The sequence below is a fragment of the Rhineura floridana genome, chromosome 22 (assembly GCF_030035675.1).
Source record: "Rhineura floridana isolate rRhiFlo1 chromosome 22, rRhiFlo1.hap2, whole genome shotgun sequence".
Taxonomy (NCBI): Eukaryota; Metazoa; Chordata; class Lepidosauria; order Squamata; family Rhineuridae; genus Rhineura; species Rhineura floridana.
Genome location: NC_084501.1, coordinates 3,254,248 through 3,279,946, shown reverse-complemented (window position 1 = coordinate 3,279,946; position 25,699 = coordinate 3,254,248). Strand labels below are relative to the sequence as shown.

At 46.1% G+C, this 25,699-nt stretch overlaps 1 protein-coding gene across 1 annotated transcript; it reads right to left on the bottom strand.

Annotated features, from left to right (window-relative positions):
* Nucleotides 1–2,757: 2,757 nt before the first annotated feature.
* CTSF (cathepsin F) lies at nucleotides 2,758–24,907 on the bottom strand. Its single transcript, XM_061606483.1, has 14 exons — nucleotides 24,644–24,907; nucleotides 20,526–20,648; nucleotides 17,723–17,798; nucleotides 16,468–16,577; nucleotides 14,868–14,943; nucleotides 13,580–13,693; nucleotides 12,494–12,639; nucleotides 12,132–12,228; nucleotides 10,900–10,980; nucleotides 8,102–8,221; nucleotides 7,218–7,282; nucleotides 5,967–6,057; nucleotides 4,525–4,583; nucleotides 2,758–4,251 (listed from the first exon to the last, which is right to left on the bottom strand). Exons 1-14 carry the CDS (start codon nucleotides 24,851–24,853, stop codon nucleotides 4,177–4,179), a joined length of 1,443 nt encoding a protein of 480 aa, XP_061462467.1. The 5' UTR covers nucleotides 24,854–24,907; the 3' UTR covers nucleotides 2,758–4,176.
* Between the last annotated feature and the right edge of the window lie 792 nt (nucleotides 24,908–25,699).

Genomic DNA, 25,699 nt, shown 5'->3' with positions numbered 1-25,699 from the left:
CACAAGATGTAGCAGCTGTTGCTTTGTAGGAAAATTTTAGCCATATCCCTTTCCATTCCTCTTCCTCTATTGTTATCCCCAACTCATGTTCCCAATATGTTTTTAGAGACATAGCATTATTATCAATAATTTAAGAAATGCAGATGATACCATACCACTAGCAGAAACCAGTAATGATTTGAAACGAATGCTGATGAAAGTTAAAAGAGGAAAGCACAAAAGCAGGACTACAGCTGAACGTCAAAAAGACTAAAGTAATGACAACAGAAGATTTATGTAACTTTACAGTTGACAATGAGGACATTGAACTTGTCAAGGATTTCAATACCTCGGCACAGTCATTCACCAAAACGGAGACAATAGTCAAGAAATCAGAAGAAGGCTAGGACTGGGGAGGGCAGCTGTGAGAGAACTAGAAAAGGTCCTCAAATGCAAAGATGTATCACTGAACACTAAAGTCAGGATCATTCAGACCATGGTATTTCCCATCTCTATGTATGGATGTGAAAGTTGGACAGTGAAAAAAGCAGGTAAGAGAAAAATCAACTCATTTGAAATGTGGTGTTGGAGGAGAGCTTTGCGGATACCATGAACTGCGAAAAAGACAAATAATTGGGTGTTAGAACAAATTAAACCAGAACTATCACTAGAAGCTAAAATGATGAAACTGAAGTTATCTTACTTTGGACACATAATGAGAAGACAGGATTCATTCGAAAAGATAATGCTGGGGAAAACAGAAGGGAGTAGAAAAAGAGGAAGGCCAAACAAGAGACGGATTCATTCCATAAAGGAAGCCACAGACCTGAACTTACAAGATCTGAACAGGGTGGTTCATGACAGATGCTCTTGGAGGTCGCTGATTCATAGGGTCGCCATAAGTCGCGGTCGACTTGGAGGAACATAACAAGTATTCCCCATATCCTTCTTCAATAAAAACTTACATAATTTCAAAACTAGCCCCCTCATTTGATTTACAGTGCAAAATGACCTTCTCCTCTACTATAAACTCTCAAGTTCCTTGTTTTCTGACCAAAGGAGGAAAGCTCATACTATAGGAGCCAAGGGAAACCCTTATCCCTTAGACTTTTTTTCCAAATAACTCTTGGGATTGGCTATTTATTGATATAGAAATCTTGCAACCTGTAGATGTTCAAATCTAATAGGATTGCGTCATCCACATACCTGTCTGGGCTAAAGAAGTCCAGGTGGGAGCAGATGGGAGTCAATGGGGACAATCCTGGTAAGAAAGTTTCCTTCCTGTATTTCCATATTGTACAAATCTGAGCTAGTGTTGAATGTGTGGCGTATGTCCATTTTCTTCCTTCCTTCCTGACAAAAGGTGCTCCAGATACATTATTATGTTTTAATGTGTGTTTTTTCAGTTTGTAGCCAATGTCTTTCTGTCTTGGAATCCAGAATGGAGAGGAGATGCAGGATCTGATATGCTTCATAATAACGACGCAGATTTGGGACACCCCACCCTCCATCTTTTGTCCCCCTGTACCTGAGATTTTTTAGCTGTTCTGGGATTTTTAGATTTGAAAATAAAAATATATATTTTACGCTGCCAGTGTTTCAAATAATTAAAAGGGATCATTATGGGAAGAACATAAAAGAAATATGTGAATTTAGGGAGAATATTCATTTTGTTTAGAGCTATTCCACTGGAGACAAGGTCAATTGAGACTATATCCGCAGGTCTGCTTATATCTTTTTCCATATGGGACATGTTGTTGTTATGTGCCTTCAAGTCGATCACGACTTATGGCGACCCTATGAATCAGTGACCAGGGTTAGAAATCATTAAAAGTAAATCATCAGCATATAAACTTAATAAATATTCTTTCTTACCACTTTAACTTCCTTAATATCTTAATACCTACCTGCCAAAAATTCTATAACCAGAGTAAATAATAAAGGGGTAAGAGAAAAATTCTTTGAAATGTGGTGTTGGAGGAGAGCTCTGAGCATACCATAGACTGCAAAAAAGACAAGTAATTGGGTATCAGAACAAATTAAACCAGAACTGTCACTAGAAGCTAAAATGATGAAACTGAGGTTATCCTACTTTGGACACATCATGAGAAGACAGGATTCACTAGAAAAGACAATAATGCTTGGAAAAACAGAAGGAAGTAGAAAACGAGGAAGGCCAAACAAGAGATGGATTCATTCCATAACGGAAGCCACAACCTGAACTTACAAGATCTGAACAGGGTGGTTCATGACAGATGCTCTTGGAGGCCGCTGATTCATAGGCCATAAGTCGTAGTCGACTTGGAGGCACATAACAATTGTCAGATAACAAGCCAGTGGCTGAATATTGGTTTTTTAATATCTGGATGTTACTTGGTGATAGTGACATTACTATTTGCATATTTATTATGAATTATGTACAGTGATGGTTTTATAAGCTGTACAGAGCAGATATGAGAACATGCATGCTATAAATGAATAAAAATATACATGCCTTCAAAATGAAATGCACTGCCTTCAAGTCGATCCCGACTTATGGCGACCCTATAAATAGGGTTTTCATGCTAAATGGTATTCTGAGGTAGTTTACCATTGGCTCCCTCCCCTCCTACACCAACACTGGCATCATCTGAAGGCAAGGCATTGTGCAACAAAAGTGCATGAAGAGGGCTGATGAGCCAGGAGTACTTAAGTAGCAGGGGTAAATGACTAGGTTCCTGATCCACCACCTTTCCAGCTGTCATTCTGTCCTCTTCCTTCAACACACAGACGCTTAGGTAAGATCACATTATCAGTCTTTATTAGTGTGGAAGTTACAGAAACAAATACTGAATGCCGCGTCTTTAAATGTAACAAGACCAAAGCCACAGCAAATTGAGCAGTTGGGTCTTCCAGAAAAGCTCTTCTGTTGTAGGCTCCCAGCCGCATCAGAGCCTTTTGGGGGGAACCCCCACAGCAGCAATCAAAGAAAAAACACTTTCAACCCATCCTTTGTAATACTTAACTTCTGTAACAATGTTTGTAAGTGCTAGTTATGCTTTCAACCCCAGAACCACATGCCAGGTAGTTCAAACATTACAGTTCAAACATCCAAGGGAAAATGCCACGGAATATAGGAACTGTGACATTCCCTACAGCCTGGAAGAGCAGCCCAGCCACAAACAGACTGTCGTTTGAGCATCTATGACTCCCATGTACCTGCAATTTTTTTCATCAAGTCTTTTGGAAACAGGAGGGCTTGACCTAATGGAATCAAGGGTAACCCCCGCAGAAGTCATTTGGGGGGCCCATTTATCAGTGCTACAATCCCTCTAACGGAAGGAGGGGGAGAATAGGAGAGTGCAAAAGAAAGAATCCTCTGACTTCCTTGAAGAGAGTGGGGGGTGCTTCAAAAAAGATGCCCTCTTCCCTCATCTCCACCAACATGGGAAAATTCACCCACACTTTATTTATAGAACAAAGAAAAGAGACTTGAGTGAGTTACGGCATTTCTCAGAACATCCATCTGAAATACACGCTGGTTTTCCAAGTTGGATGACACTGCTGAGGAGCGACGTCAGAACATCCGCTGCCCATTTAGCACAGCAATGTTAAGCACAGCAGCTCTTAGGCAGAGGGAGCCCTGCCTCCTGAGAATCTTTAACGGGAGACCAAGTTTGGGACCTTCTGCATGCAAAGCAGATGCTCTTCCACTGAATTGTGGGAGACAGCACAAAGGCCTGCTTGGGAATGGGGGCTCATCTCTCTCCCCTCCCCCCAATTCTCAGCCTCCCCTCTTGCCTTCCAATAAGCAGCTCAGGAAGCGCTCAGAGCGGCTGGTGAACTGACCGTTCCAGAGGGGCAAGTCCCTTTCACCAAAAAGCAGCCACACATGCAGCTGGGGAAGAAAGGAACTTGCTCCAGCTAGAAAAGCGAGACACCCTTGACACACACCAGCCCCAACTCCAGCCTGGCAAGGTTAAGGGTCTGTCCTAGGACAGACAACCCCCAATCTCTACAGTTCATAGCAGCCAGTAGGAGCAGGGGCCAGATCTGCCCCAAGAAGCGCTACAGGTCCATTTGGAAAGGTAATGAGAAATAAGTTGCCTGGGTAATAATAGGGTCAGAATCAGGAACAGGGAAGGTGCCCCGATCCTCGTCTTGGTGCTGGTTGGAATGCCAATAAGGTGGCAATCTGGACAGAGGGGCCCAAGGTGCCTAATCCACCACAGCAGAGGTGCACATTGCGTTCACGCCACAGACATGGTTGCCACGGTACAGGTAGTAGTAGCCCTGAGAGAGAGACAGAGGAAGTTGGTCAGTGAGTCGCAGAAATCTTTGCCTTCTGCCTGTGTGCAAGTGCATGGCTGGCCAGCAGCCTGCTCAGCTGACTCCTCCTTGCCTCAAAAGGTTACTAGGCTCAGAGGCATGGGGTGAGGCAGTTATGCTGAGCAGAGCCAAACCCGGCTCAAGGGAGATTTCAGCTTTACAATGGGATCAGGGATCGACAAGGGCGAGGGAAGGTAGCCGAGTTGAGCCTGGGAGAATGTGGCCACCTGGACTTACCTTTTCTCCCCAGTCAATGCCCCAACTGTTCTTGATTGCCCAGAATGGAGTACTGCCACCTGTTGGGGGGGAAGAAAAAGAACAGAGCCATCAGGGATAGGCATGCAGGTTGCAAGGCGCTTCCTGCAAAGCCAAACAGCAGAAGTGAGGGGAGCCAACGGTCATCTCACCAACCCCTCCCCAGAAAAGCAGGCGCAGCCTTCCCCTTTACAGGCCCTACGAATCAGCCTACATGGCCCAGGCCACAACATGCTAGGTGCAGAGGGCAGGGCACTACAGACCAAATCACATTTACATGCTACATTTGCATCTTGGTTTGCCTCCAGGGAGCCCAGAGGGGCCCACGTGAAGAGTCCCCGGTAGTCTCCCATCCTACTTCAGCACTGGCTTGACCCAGAACTGCTCAGCTTCAGCAAGACTGCTGAATTCTGGGCCTTCGGGCCGTGTGTCCTGGGCAAGTAGCATAACTCGAGCCAAGTCATGTGCAGCCAAGTGGACTTTGCGAATCCTTATGGTTGCTAAGGGACTTTGAGCCTGGAAGGATAAATACCCACCATCTCTTATGCAATGGACTGAAGACCTCACTGCCCTGGCTACTTTGGAACATATTTCACAGAGACATCAATTTTGAGTGCATACCTATTTGAACTTCTATACAGAGTGGACTCGTAATCAATGGACTCGTTAGTCATGCCCACTAATTTCAGTGGGTCTACTCTAAGTAGAACGTAGTTGGATACAACCCTAAGTATTCACTTTTGCTTAATGGAAGTATCGCCTTACAAGATCAAAGGCCAAGCCAGAGCAGCATCCTTTCAATGAATCTCAGCAACCCACAGGTGCTAGGTGGTCCATTGGACCAGGGTCCTCAGCAGACTATGGCCACCCTCAGTATTTTTGCCACCCTGATACACACCCCTCTTAGATGTATTAAGAGCCTGCTCTTTTAAGATCAACTGCTGAGGCCCTTCTGCACATACCGCTTCTATCAGAGATACAAAGATGATTGTGGAGAGGCAGAGCTCTCTTGGCAGTTGCAGCCTCATTGTGAAAGTGCCCCCTCTTGCCCAGAGGTTCACCTGACACCAATACTGCTATCATTTAGGGGGTCAGGCAAAATATATATTTACCCAGACATTCATAGATTTTAATTGGGCACGTTTTAGTGTATTTTAATACTTTATCTGCTGCTTTCTTATGTGTATGTGTGTGTTTCTACAATCTGTTATGAAGGGTGGAATAAAATATTTTAACTATATACATAAACAAATGAATAAAATAAGCAAACTGAAGAAAGTATGTGAAAGTAAAAGCTTGCTCATCATTACTGAACACTAGACTATCTCCAAGCACTAACTGCAAGATGGGGAGCGTGTACTCCAGAGTTAAAAGCTCCACAGGACACCCCCCTGCCCGCCACCCAACCCAAAGTAGCCACTTACGTCTGCCGTAGCCCACTAGGAGAACGGCATGGTCTATCATCCAGGGATTGCAGAGCAGGAAAAATGGATGGGAAACTCCCCTCCTGTAGAACTGAAGAGGGGAGGAAGGGAAAAAAGGCTTAGAGAAAAATCTGGATTCCAAATAACTTAATATAAACTACTCACATATTTCACACTTTGTAATCCTCAGCAATGTTGGGGAAATTGGGGAGGGTTTTATGTGGTTGCGAATTCAATAGTTATGCACTATGTGAAGAAGTACTCTCATTTGTCTGTCCTGAATCTCCCACCATTCAGCTTCTCTGGATGGTTCTAGTATTAAGAGAGGGGCAGACAAACTTCCACTTTCTCCATATCATGCATAATTTCATACACATCTATCACATCTCCTCTTACTTGCCTTTTTCTAAACTAAAAAACTCCAGACATTGTAACCTTTCTTCGTAGCGGAGTCGCTCCGCCTCCTTGATAATTTTGGTGACCCTTATCTTTTTAACCTTCTCCTCAGCTCTACAATGTCCTTTTTGAGGTGAGGCCACCAGAACTATATACAGTATTTCCAAGTGTGGTTGTGCTGTGATAGTCATCCTTTTATTTTCAGCCCCTTTACTAATGATCCCTAACATGGAATTCACCTTTTTCACAGCAGATGTGCTACAAGTTGGGTCAACACCAAAACCAACCCACGTAGCAGATTTATCGACACAATGGGGCTATGGCAAAAACATAGCAGCAGCAAGGTTCAGATGAAATCCTTCTCTGCAGTTTCCAAAAACATTATCCCTCTGAAGACAGGGGCCAGTTTTCCATGGGTATTTTGGGGGGAGGAGATAAATTTGTCTGCAAGTTTAAGGGAGGGGGTTGCCATGTACTAACTGGGTCTGACTAGGAAGTGTGGAGAGAATCTTGCATCGTTTCCTGCTGGACACTTCCCAGAATGCTTTGGAAGTGACACAACAAGACGAGGTGGTGTTGACGGTGGAAAGATCTGGACAGAGCCTTCTGCTGCGGTGAACTTCTTTTTAAAGTTAAAAAAGAAAATAATGGAAAAACCTTGGCCACCTCACAAAGTGAAGCAGCTCCTTCCTGTTAATTTTAAGTGAAATTTCTCTCCCTCTGCCATGATTTTTGAGAGGGTTTCATTCTGACCCCACCCACCCAAGGAATGATTGAAAAAGAAAAAAATTGACCAGAAGGGTGGCCTCTGTTACAACATGGAAAAACAGCACAGCCCTCCAGCGGCTCTCTCACCTGCATAGCAAAGGCATTCAGAGCAATGGAAATGGGGCCATTCTTTGCCAGCCAGGCAGCAATCTCTGCAACAGAGAAGGAGGCAGGTTATGTACAAGGCCATGATAGGGTGCACAGAAATAAGAGAGGGAGAGGGAGCTTATAACTGCAGCTCATTTACAGAAAATGAAAGCAAACCTTTCGTTAGGTATTGCTCTTTCCAAGCGACATATTTTGCACATCTGGATATGCACGCATTTAAGATACTGGTACTCTGCCTCTCCCTGATCTCGCTAGACCTGTGAATGTCTCAGAGCTCCCCCTGCATGGTGGCAGGAGTAAGGTAAGATAGCAAGGCACTGGCCCTAACAGGGAAGTTCAGCAGAGAATCCCTGAAGTATCAGATGTATGATCTTGGATACTTACTGGCCATGGAGAGAGCAAGCGGCACACCTCTCTGGGCCAGGCACGGGGGCTGAACGTGGCCCTCCTTGCCTCTATATCTGACCCTTGGGAATCCTGCAGGCCACACCTCTCACTGACCCTGCTGTGTGCCCTCCTCGAGTGCTTTTGCGGGATGAGTTCTCGAACGGCGATAACGCCTCTTGCAGGAAGGGAGGGAGAGACCGTGCGTGCGTGTATAGAACCCTTGCATGGCTAACTCGTCACCGCTATTGCTTCACCCACTTCTGCCTCCAGCCCCACCCACCGAAGGTATGTGGCCCTCGGAAAGCTGGCCAAGAGGGAACACAGTCCTTTGGCCGAAAAAGGTTCCCCACCCCTCATCTACGCAGCTCCAAGTTGTCTTCCCTCATCCCACAGCAGTTTTCTAAATCTCACCACATGGTGAGACCCGTGATTTGGTTCATTAACCCATGCCCCACGCGACTGTCTCAGAAATGCACCTGTCTCATCCTTGGAGATTGCTACGGAGCTATTGATGTAAACAGCCACCTTATCCTTGGAGAAGCCACACTTCTGCTCGTACCCCTCGTATTTGTAGTCACGCTCAGTCTCCAAGCCACCTGGGGGAAGCAGGGATAATCAGGAATGCCAAGGAGGTGAGGCCCTAGTAAAGAAAACTGGGGAACAGGCTGGGCTCCAGCTGTGCAGAACAAGGGTCCAGGAGTGGTTTTGACAAAGCACATTTATACTTTAACCCTCTCTCAAGGCTTGAGGCAGCTTCTGACAATAAAAGCAGCAAAAAATAACAATCCCTATACTAGGAATCAGCAGCAACACAGGGCTGTGGCACTCAATCAGCAGTTCTGAAAGAGGCACGTTTGCATCTTCATCAAAAGCTGCATGCACACAGCGACTTCAAACCTCACTGAGGTGGTCACTCCATAGCCACCGAGGAATTGCAGGAAAGGCTATGGGTACTCTCTTTAAAGAGTCTGGGTTTGCACTGAAAAGCCATGTTCCACAATAGAGAACAGTGCTGTTGTTTTTTTAAAGGGAAGGATCCGGCATGAACAATGCTCAAGACCCAACTGACAAACTGGGACTTCCGGGAAGGGTGACTTCGCCTGTGCCTGCTTTTGAGATGAGCTCTCGTCTCAGAAGAAGCTTTTTCAGTTTTAAAATCAGTCAGAACGTTCTTTTTGACTGGTAAAGATTTTCTCCCGGGCAGGGAGAAACGTAGAGATTAACCACAAAAGCCTGTGTTAGTTGGGAGGACTGGATTTCATTAATTTATGAGAGAACGTTCAGCCAGCAATGCCGGACGGATTTTCAAACAAGCTCTAACTGATTAAGCGACACGTTTATCTTTTCTTCAAAGAAAAACGGATTCTAACAGGCAAGCACTCTTCTTTCTATTTTTTTCATCTGGTTTAAATTGTTGCAGCAAATAGAGATTTGTCAATGAATCAGCTATAAAGAATTTCTGGGTGAGTTAACACTCTTCTCTTTCATTCATGAAATTAAGGAGGAAAGAAATTGAAAAAGCTTATCTTTGTTTTGATTGCAAAAAGCTGACCTGGAATTGTGAATTTTAAAGACACAAACGGATGAGGGATTTCTATTCTGAGGAGATAAATAAATAAATTTGATTTATGAACTTTGGAGTATTATATGTCTGGGACTATTTTTTTTTGGTCTATTTCATTTTGACGAATCTGCTTGTTCACGACGCCACTAACTGTTCTGAAGCTGTGAACTAAATTTGTTTTGCATTCCTGAACATATAAGAGATAAGGCAGGCTGTGTTGTCTACACTGTGATGTCATCAGGCCTGAAATATTAACCCAATTGTTGCTGAAATAAGAAGTGGTTTTTTTTTTTCTTCGTGGTTTTAAGAATGGCAATCAAGAAAGTGGCTGAGAATCTGGAAGGAATGTTTCAGAAAATAATGGATGAGATTGAGATAACGAAACAAACCCTGAGACAGGGTAGAATGGAGATGAAAATTGAATTTGGCAAAATGAACCAGGAGCTTAAAGAAATAGGGGATCTTGTGAGAGAGGAGATTGATGAGATCAGAGATAAGAAAAGAAAAATTAAAGAGAAGATCCAAGCCCTGGAGATTGGAACAAATGTGGAATCGGAAAAAGACCTGGATTTTATGGAAATTAGAGATAAAGTTTACTGTTTCGAATTCAACGTTGTCTCTGAAGAAATTAATGAAGATATTAGAGATATTAATGTCTTGGATAAATTTCTGGACTGGAATGATGTGATGGAGCTTGACATAGAAAAAATCTATGGAATTAACTACAGACACATGACAATGGACAAACTCTCAAGAGATGTGCCAGTGCATTATGTAAAAAAAAAGAACAGAGATATGACTTTACAACAATATTTCAGCAACATATTCAGAATTGATGGCAAGGAAATATTTGTGAGAAAGGAAATTCCCATTAGACTCTTATTATATGACTATGGTTATGACAGCAAGATTATTATGGGATACTGACAATGTAAGAATGGCTACTGAAATTACTGGATTTAACAGGATTATTGAAGATGGAAGATGGAATTAACATTGATAATGGAAGAATGGCTATTGAAATTATTGGATTTAACAGATTTGATGAGATGGATTAAATATTTGTGAGAAAGGAAATTCCCATTAGACTCTTATTATATGACTATGGTTATGACAGCAAGATTATTATGGGATACTGATAATGGAAGAATGGCTACTGAAATTATTGGACCTAATAAATTTGATGAGATGGATTAATCGATATGTTTATTTGGAGAAAAATTGATAGATATATTTCTCAAGGAAGTGAAACCTCTCTTTGACTTTTTGTGGAAAGAATAAAGTAATGTTTATGAGATTTGATGATTAACTAAGTTAACTACTGGAGGAAAGTGATTTTGTAATATAATTTAAGAGACAGGATTGTTATATATTGTAGACCTATAACTGATCTGCGACAAATCGGAAGTCAACATTTTATTTTATTGTTTAATTATTTTTGTTTTGTTTTGTTATGTTTTTGAAAATTTGAATAAAAATTAATGATAAAAAAGACCCAACTGACAAACTGGGTGTTGAGCCTAGAAACCATCATTTCCCCCCCTCCATGCTCAAGAGACCCAGTTGTTCCAGTTTAAAGCGTGCCATGAACAGGCCACTGTACTTTGAATACTCAAAAGTGCCACACATGATCCTCTTGATGGCAGACACACAGAGAAACAAGCTGCAGACCAAACAACACACTGGCACAAACACCTTTAGTCAACTCACCCAGCCCCTCAATGGCCTCGTATGCACTGGACGGGAGGCCTCCTCCGCAGGCTTTATCTACAGAGTCACAATCCAGCAGTTCTGTGGAAAGGGAGAATCAGTCAGCTCAGGTAGAAACCGGAGCTGAACCGAGGTACACTAGTCTCGCTCCTGGAGTCAGCTGCATGTCCCAGTTCATTTATTTACAAAATATACATCCTGCCCTACAGCACATGTGATCTCGGGATGGATTACAATGAGTACAATAAACACAAAAAATAAAATATACTTCAATATTGCAATCAATCCTCCACCTGTAAAACATTTATTTATTTATTTATTTATTGCACCTGTATACCGCCCCATAGCCAAAGCTCTCCGGATGGTTTACAGCAATCAAAAACATTAAAACAAATATACAATTTAAAGCACATATTTTAAAAACAATTTAAAACACAATTTTAAAATTTAAAACAATATAAAAACAATTTAAAACACATGCTAAAAAAACATTTCAGTCACTACAGCCACGTATCCAATGCACAAACAATGACCTCATGGACCCATTCAGGAAGTGGAGGACCAAAAGGCAGCCAAAGCTGGGAGGGAAGAGGGCACTCCATAGCCAGGGTGCTATTGCTAAAATCTGCCTGATCACATTACCAGGAGAGCCTCCCCAAGCCTACCTCAACACCCGGGAATGATTATACAGGGGAATGTGCTCCTTTAGATAACTAGGCTCTAAGGGCTTTGTCCATTACTAAAAGAACCTTGAACTGAGCCCAGTGGCAAACAGGCAGCCAATTATGGATCTTTGAGAACCTGCTTTATGTGGCCTCATGCTGATGTGCCTGTAATATCCTGGCAACTGCAGTGTCCAGACCGTCCGCAAGGGCAGCCCTCCCCACGTTGGGAGGTTACTACAGTGCACGGGTAACTGTAGTCAATTTTCCCTGTCCAGGAATGACTGTACCGTGGGTCCAAGCTATACATCCCATCATCAGCCATGAGATCGGCATACTCCCAAAATACGTACCAGTCAGCATTTCTCTCTCACACACAGGGTGTTCTCTCCCACTGAGACTGAATTGTGTGAGTCACCCACTCCTTCGCCAGCCTGACCGGAGGAGTCAGCAAACACGATTTCAAGCTGAGGCAAGTGCACCAGCCCAATGACCCCAGCCTGGCTCTGCCACCCAGACAGCTGCCAGATCCTAACACAAGTGGCCAGGATTCTGCAGGAGCTTCCCTACCTTGCTCAGAGAGGGAGACCAAAGTGCCTTTGCGTAGGAACCACTGTCCTTCCACATTTCCAATTACAGAGAAGGCCCAGCAGGAGCCGCAATCACCCTGCAGTCATTGAGAAAAAGGAAGACTTACTCGAGAGTTTGGCCCTGCCCAGAGACAAAAAGGCATTTCGCAGCTGAGATCTCGGAGAAGGCTCAGGGCCAGAAGATATTGTGGATCACCTCCTTCCAGCTCTTCACCAGGAATTACTACATGCCAGCCAAAGGCAACAAGGCCACATACAGAGGCCATCTGAAGGCTGCTCACAACGATGGGACTTTGGAAAGTCAGAGTGGCTGCTTGCAGAGTGGGGCAGAGGGAGACCAACCTGGTTCTTGACAGCTGTGACAGCCCCATGGTCCTGCCAGTCCCATTCTTCAGGGGGCGGGTCACTGGGGATGGTGGCCAGTTTCATTGGCCGGCCAGGCAGCTTAACCAGCAGCGGGTTCAAGTACGTGGAGCGGAACTCCTCCTCTGAAAGGAAGGAGATACATTGCTCGATGAAAAGGTGAAAGCACCAGGCATCGCAAGATGTGACACTCCAGCCACCCACTCCCCACGTCATCTGGGGATGACAGGGACTGAACCTGGGACCCTCCCCAGAGCTGAGCAGTGGAGCACATGGCTGCCTGGGTGGGGAGGGACCCAGATCCAGAAGCTCCCAGTTTCAACCCCCAGCACCTCCAGTTCAAAAGGAATCAGGTAGCAGGTGATGGAAAAGGTCTCTCTTCCTGAGACCGTGGCAAGCCACTGCCAGCCAGAGTAGACAACAGTGGCCGAAACAGACAAAGAGCCTGGCCTGACAATGAGGCAGCTTCCTTGGTCCTTACGTGCTCCACGTGGCAAAGAGCTCACGTTGAATAGGCGCAACAGAGAAGCAAAGCCTGTGGAATTACTAAAACTGCAGGCCTGACTGTTGCACTGTGGTTGTTCTTCAACCCCAAAAGAAACTGGTAGTTGACTCCTCTGGGCATTTTCAACCTCTGCTCTGGTTTTTTTTAAACTAGACGGAGAGCTGCTATTCTCACGAAACCACCTTAGAACTAGTTCAGCAACACCTTCATAGAAACTTGCAGTTTCTGAGAAAGCTGGAGCTTATAGCATCTACCACGCCCCAAGTAAAGAAGATGCACTTCTTCAGGGCCTCTTACCTGTTCGCTGAAGACTTTGCCGGGGGGGGGGGGCAAAATGGAGTAAGTGAGGGCTAAGGAGCAGCTGTCACTAGTTAGCAATTTTGTAAAGAATGCAGTTTGTTTACTGCAGCCTTCAATCTGGTGCCCTCCTGATGGGTGCTGTGGTCCAACATCTGGAGGGCACCTGGTTGGCAAAGGCTGGTCTACCAGATGTAGGAATTCTGTGGCTTTGCCATCCAGAGGGGAGACTGGCAGATGAGTCCCTCCCCATTCTCACCTACCTGTCAGATCACTAAATTTGGTGACTCCATATTCTGCCGTGCCCTGATCCAGTTCCTGAATGATCCGGGCCTTCTCCAAATTCTCCGCAAATATCCGGAAGCGCCTCTCAGTTTCTGAACAGAAGGAACCCAGGGAATCAATGACCAAGTATGACTATTGTTTATAATACATACAGCACATAGAATGCTATCAGGCTCTGTCATTGGTGTTTAGGTGGGCTGGCATAGTCCAAGGAGTGGGATGAAGCAAGACAGGATCAGGAGAGACTCCACGACAGGAGCAGGGAACCTGCAGGCCTCCCAACGTTGGCCTCCAACTCCCATCAATTGTTGATCTTTGTCTTATTTGAATTTATTGTTGGCTTTTGTAAACTTGCTTCTCTCCACACCCCCAGCGCTTTGCATTTTGGTATTCTGAATGTTCGTCGGTGAGCCACTCTGGATGGCATATAAATAAACTCACTCACTCAATCAGTCCCATCAGGCATGGGCAACAGTCAGGGATGATGCGAGTCGTAGTCCAACAATATCTGGAGGGCTACAGGATTCCCCAACCTACTGTTAGATCTGAGCAACAAACTAACTCTGCTAAGAAGCAGACCGAACCAGGGAGCTTTTACACAGGCCAGTCCTACCCACGTGCCATGGGGCCAGGAAATCTCAGGACAAAGGGCCAAATGCAGTGAGATCTGTTATTGTATTTTCATTGAAAGTTCCTATTGTTGCTTTTTAATAATGTTATTACCTTGTTATACAATTTTTGTAAATTGTACTGTTTTTATTGATATGTATTTTTATATTTGTGTTTAGTTCTTGTAAGCCACCTTGAGGGCCTTTTGGCCAAAAGGCGGGATAGAAATAAACAACAACAACAACAATAATAATAAAAACACAGCCCTCGAAGCTTCTCTATCCACCCCTGGGGACTGTACCCAGGCCATAACCCCTCTCCAGCACGACTCCATGCTCCCGAGTCCTTTTGCTTGCTTGGCTGAAGAGAGTCGAAGGGCAGAAACCTCTGGCTTGCATGTGGCTGGGATGTAGTCCACTGCACAAAGCTTAAGAGGAACATCCACTGCTCCACCCACTTTTCCCTCTGGCCAGAGCCATGAATGGCATACAGCCCCTGCAAGGTTGCCTGCAAAGGAGCGTGGCTCTGACAGTGAAGGCGGCTCCAAACCCCTGTGCTTGCCAATTAGGAGGCAGTTCTGGGAAAGAGGGAGATGCCAGGTTCCCCAGGCCACCAATACACCCGTCGTTCTGAAAGTCTCCATCGCCCAGTGTTCACCTCTCTTGTCCTTGTAGCTCTTTTTGTAGGTAGTCAGGAACTCCTTGAAGAGAGGGACCAGGTGGGTGGAGGCGTTCTAGGGAAGAAAGAATGCACAACTGAGAAGCTGGGGCAGCGGGAAACGGCCAACAGCCAGAGCTGCCTCTGCTTGCAGTGGGTGGTTTCCCCACGGAAAGTGAGAAGAAATCTCTAGAAAGAACAGTGTGTGTGTGTGTGTGTGTGGGAAGGGTTTGCTGAACAAGAGCCCATTATTGTATAACCTAATGGCTATTAAGAGGGGGGGATGCCCAAGGAATGCAAGGAGAGCCTTGGGACTCTTCAGCCATGAAGTAAATTAAGCACAGGAACAATAGGATTCAGGATGTATGTCAGCCATCCCTCAGAAGGGAAATGGAAATGGGCTGCCTTCAAGTTGATTCCGACTTAATGGCGGCCCTATGAATAGGGTTTTCATGGTAAGCTGTATTCAGAGGGGGTTTCCCATTGCCTCCCTCTGAGGCTGAGAGGCAGTAACTGGCCCAAGGTCACCCAGGGAGCTTCATGGCTGTGTGGGGATTCAAACCCTGGCCTCCCGGGTCGAAGTCCAGCACTCTAACCACTACACCACACTGGCTCTCACCCTCAGAAGCGAGAACAGCTTATACCAGGGTATGAGAAAAAGCGTCCTCCCTTCCTTAGCTGTCACCTTAGCTATCCAGCAGGGACGCAGCAGAAAGGAATGAGAAGCTACTCTGACATGGGAGCAGCTCCTAGTGGCTCCTGCTCTCTCTGAACTGTCTCCAGTCCAGCCGGTCTCATGATAAGAACTACTGTATAGTTTTAAGAACTAATGCTTGCGTTTGCTTGTTCTCTCCTTCCCTTCCGATCCCTTCTTCCTTTCGTGTTGTGGGGTTTTTTTGAGATTATAACCCTCGAGGCAGGGACTGTCTTGCTTTGACTGATCTTGTGTAAACTATTCTGGGAGCCAATTCAGCTAAGGATGGGGTAAAAACGCTATAAAAGTAACAAAACCTTGTGGCTACTTTAAGCCAACTGACTCATATCAAAGAACTAAGTAAATAATTTGCTCAGGTTCCAGTGAGGCTCTGAGGTTCCCATGTAAGAAAAGATGTCTTTGCACAATAGATTACAAAATCCTCCATTAGCGTGACACACAATACTTTCATAAAAACGAGGGAACCGTGAATGGAACTTCCTGACCATGCTGAACACTGAATTGGGGCAGCCCAGTTTAAAAGACACACCAGTACTACAAGCAGACCTTGAACTAATTCCATTTTTGAGCCCTACACCCTGAAGGCTTTCCTAGGCACATGGTCTCAAAGTACTTGAGACAAACTGGCCATCTAGTTTACCTAGCATCAGGATGGCAAATACACATACATAACTTCCATCCACTTTTGAACAAAATTGGAAGGATGCGTTTGCCTCAAATTTATGTGTGCTACTGTCTGAGTAACACCCACACATTTTTGGCATAAAGGGAAAGGAGAGAAGTAGAGGCAAACCCATCGGCATGAACACAATCCTGCACCCCTTTTTACCTCTCTACTAAGAGGGTTCATGCTTCAACCCCAGAAGGGGGAACAGCGACACTCACCTGCAGAAACCTCTCTCCCTGGGCTGCCTCTTCAACTTCCACTGCAGATGCCTTTGGATGAAACGCTTCCCACTCCCCCAGTTTTGCTGCCTGGAGTACCTCAGACGGCTCTGCAGGAACAAGAAGAGAGGGGGTATATTGTCATTTCTTATTCACTTAATTTCTATCCCATACTTCATTGCCAAACTAAGTGGCTATTCACATAAATTCCAAAACTCTTATCCAGCAGACTCCACTCCCCACCAATCAGATATGCAGAAGGATCCTTTCACCCAACAGCTCCACCTCAGTCAAGTTCAATGTCCTGGGTTTAGTCAACTGGAAAGGTTCTGCATAAATTACACACCCACAGAAACCAATCTTGCAAATGATGTAGACCAGCAGTCACCAACATAGCACCTGCAGACACGACGACTCTCTCGAGGTCTACTCCTGGCACCCATAAAGCCCTTCCCCTCACTATCCCTTTGGTCATGAGTCAGCGAGAGTGGTTACCCTTTCTCCTTTTAAAAATACATAGAGCTGACGGAGGAAGTCGGATCCAACATTTATCCTAATCCCTTGGAAAAGCAAGGAGAGTATGGGTGCGCCTGTGCACTCTCTCCCTCAAGTGGACTGATCGGGGGGGGGGGAGAAGAGAAGTGACCAGAAGGGGCGGTACCCATGGCAAAAAATGTAAATCTACTGCCTTCAAGTTGATTCCAACTTATGGCGACCCTATGAAGAGGGTTTTCATGAGGCTAAGAGGCAGTGACTGGCCCAAGGTCACCCAGTGGCTTCATGGCTATGTGGGGATTCGAACCCTGGTCTCCCAGGTCGTAGTCCAACACCTTAACCACTACACTACACTGGCTCCCATTGTACTTGGTCAAAAATCTAAATGAGCCCACAGGCCTAAAAAATATGGCAACCCCTGACAGAAGCAGCCCAAATGGTTTTGAAGTGACATGAATTTGCTCAATTGCATTGACAGGATTCCCACCTGGATGGAGCTTTACCATGTGAAGGCTATTTTCTCCCCAAAGGAAAATTCTGTGCACTCTGTGGTGGTCTCATCAACTACATGTGGGCCAGGACATCTTCTCCTCTTAATCCACTTTGGTTGCAGCTTATTTTTGCACTCAATATTCCTGATGGAACATCTTGGCCCAGAAGCTGCTGCTGCTGCTAGCAGTATGAAATGGGTGAGGCTCTGGGACCCGCCTTCTTGATTTTTTAAAAAACGCTTTAGAGAGACTACCCAGACCTGACTTACCAGCAAGACGACAATCTTGCTTCATCAGTCTCTTCCTGCTTGCCCAAGGCTGACTCCAGACCTCAAAGTGACATGACTGAAGGGAGAGAAAAGAAACAAGTTCTGAGTGCAAGCGAAGCACGAACACAGGAGAAGCCAAGCAAAGATGATGAGGGCAGCAAATGGATGCAAGGGCTGGAACTCAGAAGCCTTGGCTTACCACCAGCTGTAGGAGAGGAAATGGGGGTCTACTGAGCTAACTGAAGAGGCAATGGGACGTCAGGACCCCTGGCAGGGAAGAGTCCGGCAAGGACTGGGCTCCACCCTCCACAAGAGATCTCCCCATCCCAACTACGTAAGGAGTTATCAGCTGACAGGCTGGTCAGCACAACTGTGCTTCCTTTGTTTGAGAGGAAGTTGATGCCAAATGATTCAGTGAAGCCAGGTCACAAGATGACATGCGAGGAAAAAGGGGGCTGACTGGAACTTGGATGTGCGCATATGTGTACAAATGAGGTTATTCAGTGGTGACCATAACCTTGATAAAAGTCTGAGTCAGTAACTTTGGTGTCTATAACAGATAACACAGTGCTCCTTGCAGACCAAAGCAAATCTGCAACATCCCCAGGCTGCTGAATAATTTGTTACTTTCAGATCCTTCTCTCGGACAACTAGACCAAAACTGCATTGCCTGCTCTTATGTCTCCAACACGCTGAAATGACTTTGCACCAGCCATGGGTCCTAGTACATAACGACCCTGTGGGAACTCTTCAAGCAAGTCAGTGTCTGCCTTGGGATGGGAAAGATAGAAAAGACGTGGCCATCAGCATATCCCCCCTTCCAGGGGAACTGAGGTGTCATTAAGAACATAAGAAGAGCCTGCTGGATCAGGCCAGTGGCCCATCTAGTCCAGCATCCTGTTCTCACAGTGGCCAACCAGGTGCCTGGGGGAAGCCCGCAAGCAGGACCCGAGTGCAAGAACACTCTCCCCTCCTGAGGCTTCCGGCAACTGGTTTTCAGAAGCATGCTGCCTCTGACTAGGGTGGCAGAGCACAGCCATCACGGCTAGTAGCCATTGATAGCCCCGTCCTCCATGAATTTGTCTAATCTTCTTTTAAAGCCATCCAAGCTGGTGGCCATTACTGCGTCTTGTGGGAGCAAATTCCATAGTTTGACCATGTGCTGAGTAAAGAAGTACTTCCTTTTGTCTGTCCTGAATCTTCCAACATTCAGCTTCTTTGAATGTCCACGAGTTCTAGTATTATGAGAGAGGGAGAAGAACTTTTCTCTATCCACTTTCTCAATGCCATGCATAATTTTATACACTTCTATCATGTCTCCTCTGACCCACCTTTTCTCTAAACTAAAAAGCCCCAAATGCTGCAACCTTTCCTCGTAAGGGAGTCGCTCCATCCCCTTGATCATTCTGGTTTCCCTCTTCTGAACCTTTTTCAACTCTATAATATCCTTTTTGAGATGAGACGACCAGAACTGGGAGGTCATTGGGAGGTTCTGCAGAATCTCAGCCTCAGGCACCCCACAGCTTCACCCCATCCAGGCTGCTTCCTAATGCACACAGCAGCCACACTCTGGGATTTGCAGCACTGATGGGATGGAGGAAAGAGCTGGTAAACAAGTGGGTCACACACACACACAGCTGGGGTCATCCTAGCAGTGGTGTAGTTGTCCAGGGTCTCAAGGGGTCTTAGACCCCTTACTTTTTTGGGAGCAGGGTCCCTATGTCTTCAGCATCCTATGAGCCAATCAGCATTGGTCACTGAGGAGAATCTTCTAACACGCTTCCTTGTCCTTTCCTGCTGATTAGAGCCAATCAAAGTGAAAGGAGGTGAGGAAGACACTGAGCAGACTCTGCTAGGTAGCTAACATTCTCCTCTTTCGTGCTTATTGGCTCCTAGGGACATCTGTTGTTGTGGGAGAAGACATTAACAAGGATCTCATTCTCAACCCAGGAGCAAAAAAAGATGGGAGGGGCTTGGCTGTGGCTATCATGAAGGGACCCTGAACTTCTGAATTTGCCACTACACTACTGCATCCTAGTGCCCTTTTCATGCCAGGTACTATAGAACCTGACATGCTGTGCTCCACCCTCAATGGCCTCCACTTGGAAATAATAAATACTTGTAAAAGATGCAACTAGCAAGTAACATTTAAAATGAGTCCCCCTCAACCTCCCAGCAACTAGACCAGGAATGGGGAACCCCTTTGACCCTCCAGATGCTGCTGAACTCATCTCTTATCATCCCTGACCATTTTCCATGTTTGCTGAGGTTGATTCAAGTTGCAGTCCAGCCACATCTGGAGGGCCAAAGGTTCCCCACTCCTGAACTAGAATATAGGCTGTTCCTTTTCTTTTCAGGGCTGCTGGTTTTGGGGAGAAGGAAAAGTCACATGAAGATTTACCAACCTGGGTGACGCAACCACATTACTCCAGAAATTTGAGGCACGCTCCGGTTAAAGAGAAGCAACAGGTTATATATGTCAATTTATAGCCTGCCTTTCTATGAGAACATGCCCAGGGAATACACCCAGGGTAACATTAGCACTGCCAATTTGGTCAAATTCTTTGGGGAACATTTCCATTTATCGGCGGCAGCGTCCGGTTCAGCACTGCCCAAGCAACTGTTCCAGCCCCAGGTGTTTTGTAAGATGCTTACCGGCAGTTTGTATAGTCTCACAAATCAACAGAACTGGAGGGGGGGCAGTCATTGGACTGCAGGTTCCCAATCTATCAAAGATGCTATATCCACTCCCTCCGTCCCTTTTAACCCAAACCGAAAGCTTAAGCAGAATGCTGATTCTTACCATTTGATCCGGATCTCCAGGAGTGACACAACGGAAAGCATCTTGCCCCACAGCCTGACTCTTCGCACTGCACTGACTCTTCAGCATGGTCACATCCAGGTAGTATTTGATTCCATTCACCACCTGGGGACAAGAAAACAACTCTCAGACAGGTTCTGGAGAAACTGGAATTGGCCAGGAGTTGCCTCAGGTTAGTTTTGAGGAAGGAGGCAGCACCCAACTATGCCTGGACTCCAAACTTCATTCCCTGGCTTGAACTCCGAGTTTCACACCTTACACTCAAGCCATAAATGCACAAAACAGGACCCTCATGAAACAAAAGCAAGATGTACAGCCAGTGCCTGACATACGGCTGCCGCTAGGAAATATTTGCTGGTACCAGTGGCGGGCTGGCATCCCCTTGTCTTTGACATTTCACTGTTCTGCTTAATTTTTCTTTTTTTATCATTAATTTTTATTCAAATTTTCAAAAACAAAACAAAACAAAACAAAAATACAAATTAAACAATAAAATAAAATGTTGACTTCCGATTTGTCGCAGATCAGTTATAGGTCTACAATATATAACAAACCTGTCTCTTAAATTATATTACAAAATCACTTTCCTCCAGTAGTTATCTTAATTAATCATCAAATCTCATAAACATCACTTTATTCTTTCCACAAAAAGTCAAAGAGAGGTTTCAACTCCTTGAGAAATATATCTATCGATTTTTCTCCAAATAAGCATGTCAATTAATCCATCTCATCAAATCTATTAGGTCCAATAATTTCAATAGCCATTCTTCTATTATCAGTGTTAATTCCATCTTCCATCCTTGCACCCATAATAATCCTGTTAGGTCCAGTAATTTCAGTAGCCATTCTTCCATTATCAGTGTCCCATAATAATCTTGCTATCACAGCCATAGTCATATAATAAGAGTCTGATGGGAATTTCCTTCATCACAAATAATTCCTTGCCATCAATTCTGAATGTGTTGCTGAAATATTGTTGTAAAATCATATCTCTGTTCTTCTTTTTTACGAAATGCACTGGCACATCTCTTGTGAGTTTTTCCATTGTCACATATCTGTAATTAATTCTATAGATTTTTTCTATGTCCAGAAGTTTATCCAAGACATTGATAACTTTATCTCTGATATCTTCATTAATTTCTTCAAGGACAACGCTGAATTCCAAACAGTAAACTTTATCTCTAATATCCATAAACTCCAAATCTTTTTCCAGTTTCACATTTGTTCCAATCTCCAGGGCTTGCATCTTCTCTTTAATTTTTCTTTTTTCATCTTCTGGTGCTTGTCCAGTTGTATCTCTGATCTCATCAACCTCCCCTCTCACAAAATCCCCTATTTCTTTAAGCTCCTGCTTTATTTTGCCAAATTCAATTTTCATCTCCTGTCTGCCCTGTCTCAGGGTTTGTTTCGTTATCTCAATCTCATCCATTATTTTCTGAAACATAATTACTTCCAGGGTCTCAGCCACTTTCTTGATTGCCATTCTTAAAACCACGAAGAAGAAGAAAACCACTTCTTATTCCAGCAACAAAGGGGTTAATATTCCAAGCTTGATGACATCACAGTGTAGACAGCACAGCCTGCCTTATCTCTTATATGTTCAGGAATGCAAAACAAATTTAGTTCACAGCATCAAAACAGTTAGTGGCATCGAGAACAAACAGATTCGTCAAAATGAAATAAAATAGTCCCAGACATATAATACTCAAAAATTCATAAATCAGATTTATTTATTTTTCTCTTCGGAATAGAAATCCCTCATCTGTTTGTATCTTTAAAATGCACAATTCTGCTTAATTTCTGAAGATGGAGAAAGGGCCCTTACAATCCTTCCTTTTGTTGGCTAGGTAAGCCTCACAATCCCGAACACTGAGCTTCTGCAAAAGACCCCCATGAAAGCCAAGAAGTAATAAAGCCACACATGCTTTCAGAGCTAACCGGGCACAATATGAGAGCTCAGGGACAACTCTGGCCAGAACCACCTCTGCGAGAGCCGCCACCACATACAATGAAAAATTCAGCAGAGGAGGTTGCCTTCTCACGGGAATTCCCGTGAGGATAGCCTCTGCGGACGGGAGCCTCAAATCCTGATGAAGCAGTTCATAAAGCTGGTCCAATAACTGGATCTCATCCAAGATGCAACCTGGCTCTGAAGGAGGGCCAGGAAGGCGAAGGACTGGGATGCTGCTGGTTCTCTCACTAGCTGCCAGCCCAAAGCCATGGCAGCTGGCCTTTCCTTTTAGTCACTGACCTACTTCTCCTGCATGGAAAGTCACAGGTGGATTTGTACCATGACTAGGCTGTAGACTCAGCCTTGAGGTTTGTTATCTGCAGATAAGCATCAATTATCGAGGAGCGAACTTAATCAATTGGAGGCAGAAAGCCTCCTGAAGCCGACTCCCTTCCTTTTCCCCGACAGACCTGTTAAAGCAGTCTAGCTTGATGGAAGCCATCTAGAGCTATGTTAAGGGTAAGTGGATGGTACATCTAATACCCAACAAGAAGACGTCTTGGACAGCAATACAAATCCCAAGGGAGGCCAGGAGAAAAAGAGTATTCTCGGGGCATGCTCTCAGGCCCTTTGCGCTTCCTAGCCCGGTGGCTCACCAACCTGAATGCCTGGGCGTGTGCAGCAATGGGATGAGAGAGCTACTACGACCTGGGAGACCAGGGTTCAAATCCACACACAGCCATGAAGCTCACTGGGTGACCTTGGGCCAGTCACTGCCTCTCAGCCTCATGAAAACCCTATTCATAGGGTCACCATAAGTCGGAATCGACTTGAAGGCAGTACATTTACATTTACCTTAACAAAGTCCACCAGGCCTTCCGTCCCTCATCTGAATGTCACCTGGCAGCAGGGCAGGCTGCTTCAGTGGGAGAGACAGAAGCTGGGCTCATGCCATCGGCAGAAAGGCCAGTTCCATCAGTTGCCTCTTGCCCCTTAACTGTTTCCATGCCAGCCGGTCACTATAAGAACTACTACTTAATTTTAAGAATTGACATCAGAGATTGCTTTTTCCTCCTTCCTTCCAGTCCCTTTTCCCTTGCATGTTGTGTCTTTTACACTCTAAGCCTGTGAGCAGGGTCAGTCTTGTTTCTAACTGATTTCACATAAGCTGCTCTGGAAGCCTTTTTGGCTGAAGGGCAGGGCACAAGGGTGATAACTAGCTAAGTAATTAGATTTGCCTTAAGGAGCACTTCTGGCTCTCACGGTTGGTAGGAAGAACAGGGTTAAATCTCCAGCATCCCCAGCTAAGAACATCAGGTAGCAAACGATGGGGGGAGAAATGCTGCCAGATGAGGCCCTGGAAAGCTGCTGCCAGTCAGAGCACACAGTACTGGGCTAGATGGGCAAAAATAGCTGGCATTAAGACAGTTTCCTTTTATGTTCTAGGGGAGGAACACATCTGAGTGATGGAGGACCCGCTTTGCTTGCAGAAGATGCCAGCTTCACTCAGGTTTCCACAAGATAAAAGGATTTCAGGCGGCAGGTGAGCGGAAAGGGCTAGGAAGAGCTCCCAACAGTCAGACTAGGGCACAAGACTTCTGGGACCGTGGCGCCTTCCAGATGTTTCAGACTACAACTCCCGCCAGCCTGAGCTGGTCCAAGACATCTGGCAGGCAGAAAGGGCCTGCACGCAGGTGCAGGACACCTTTCGGCCCTCCAGAGGCTGATGAAGGGCAGTTCTGGCCAGCGCCAGAAGTCGTTCAGCAGCATCACGCCAGCGTTGACAGACGATGCCAGGCGAGAGATGGGCAGAGAGGCTGCCCTGGTCTGAGACTCCTGTCCGCAGAGGGGATCCTCCTGGGCTCAGGCAGGGAAGGAAAGATGGATGGAAGGATGGAAGGGGGCCCACGTCCCCCTTCCCCTCCAGCAGCAGATGTGGGGGAGGGTTGCTCAAGGGGGGAGGCCACATTTCCCCCTCCCTCCCCCAACTCTCGCCCCCCTCAAACCACCCCAACCTCCCCATTGCGCCTCTCTGCCTCCCCCCAAGTCAAAAGCCCCCCTTCCAGTCCCCAGGTACCCCCCTCAAATTCGGGACCCCCACCTGGCCCCCCTCTTCTTTTTCCTCTGTCCACCCACCCCCCGACCTCACCTGGGTCTTTGCTTCGCGCAGCGCCCAGAGGTGGCCCCCCTCGCCGCCGCCAGCCCCCTGGAAAGCCTCGGCCAAGGCGAAGCGAGCTGCCTCGCGAGCCGCGCCGCTCCGCACGTCCGCCTCTACCGCCGCTCCCGGCCACGCCGCGGCGGGACCAAGCAGGAGGGCGAGAAGGGCGAAGGAGCAGCAGCAGCAGCGAAACGACGCCATCCTCGCTCTGACTGAGAAGAAACGGGCCGGCGGCCGGACTGAAGGGGAGTGGGCGGGGCCTGGGAGGCGGGTCTGCGGGGAAGCCACGCCCTTCCCCGTGAGCAGACGGAGGGTAATTCGCTGGTCCCCCTCCGCCGAGGGGGCTAGAGGGCGTGGCCACTCCCGTGCACCGCCCAGTCAGTGCCCGCGCGGTGGGCGCTAGGAAGAAAACAAAAAAGGGGGGGCTTTTTTCTCCCCCTCCCACCACGAGAAGGGGCGGAGCCTCCTCCCAACACCCTCAGCTACTTGCATGACGGAATGCGCAGATTCCCACACAAACACAGCGTCCCGCCTTAGGAGAGGGGCCGGCTCTGCGGCCCCTGTGGTGGTTTTTCTGCCTGCAGTTGCGGCTGTGCTCGATGCTGTAGTTTCTAAATCCCTCTGTATAACTTCTTTTCATTTCTCATATATTGCATTTCGTAGGATTCAAATTGCAACGCAGTAAAATACAATGTAGGAAATGAAATAAGCGATAAAATGAAACACAGTTAAAGATGAATATATATGTAATGCCACTGATGATGCTCTTGCTTCCAAATCTGCAGGCATGCCGCACATTTCTAGAAACCTGCCTTACGATACTGTGGAGAGAAAACAAGGCCGTTCCCATTCCCAATGCTCTAGTGGGATGAGGAGGGCAATGTGAATATGCAAAACTAAACAAAAACCCCACAACCCATCTTGAGCATCTACCAGAAACAAAGGCCGGTGCATGGCCAAGTGTGGGGCAGAGGTTAGACTAGGAGCTGGGAGACCTGGGTTCAAACCCCCACCCAGCCATAAAGCTCACTGGGCAGTCTTGGGCCA

What these genes read in the sequence shown, in the direction of transcription:
- CTSF (XM_061606483.1), bottom strand. Translation starts at nt 24,853, where the DNA reads ATGGCGTCGTTTCGCTGCTGCTGCTGCTCCTTCGCCCTTCTCGCCCTC. An exon ending in CTGGAGATCCGGATCAAATG is followed by an intron (nt 17,799 to 20,525) that starts GTAAGAATCAGC and finishes CTCTCCCTTCAG; the next exon opens with TCATGTCACTTTGAGGTCTG. An exon ending in AGGGAGAGAGGTTTCTGCAG is followed by an intron (nt 14,944 to 16,467) that starts GTGAGTGTCGCT and finishes TTTCTTCCCTAG; the next exon opens with AACGCCTCCACCCACCTGGT.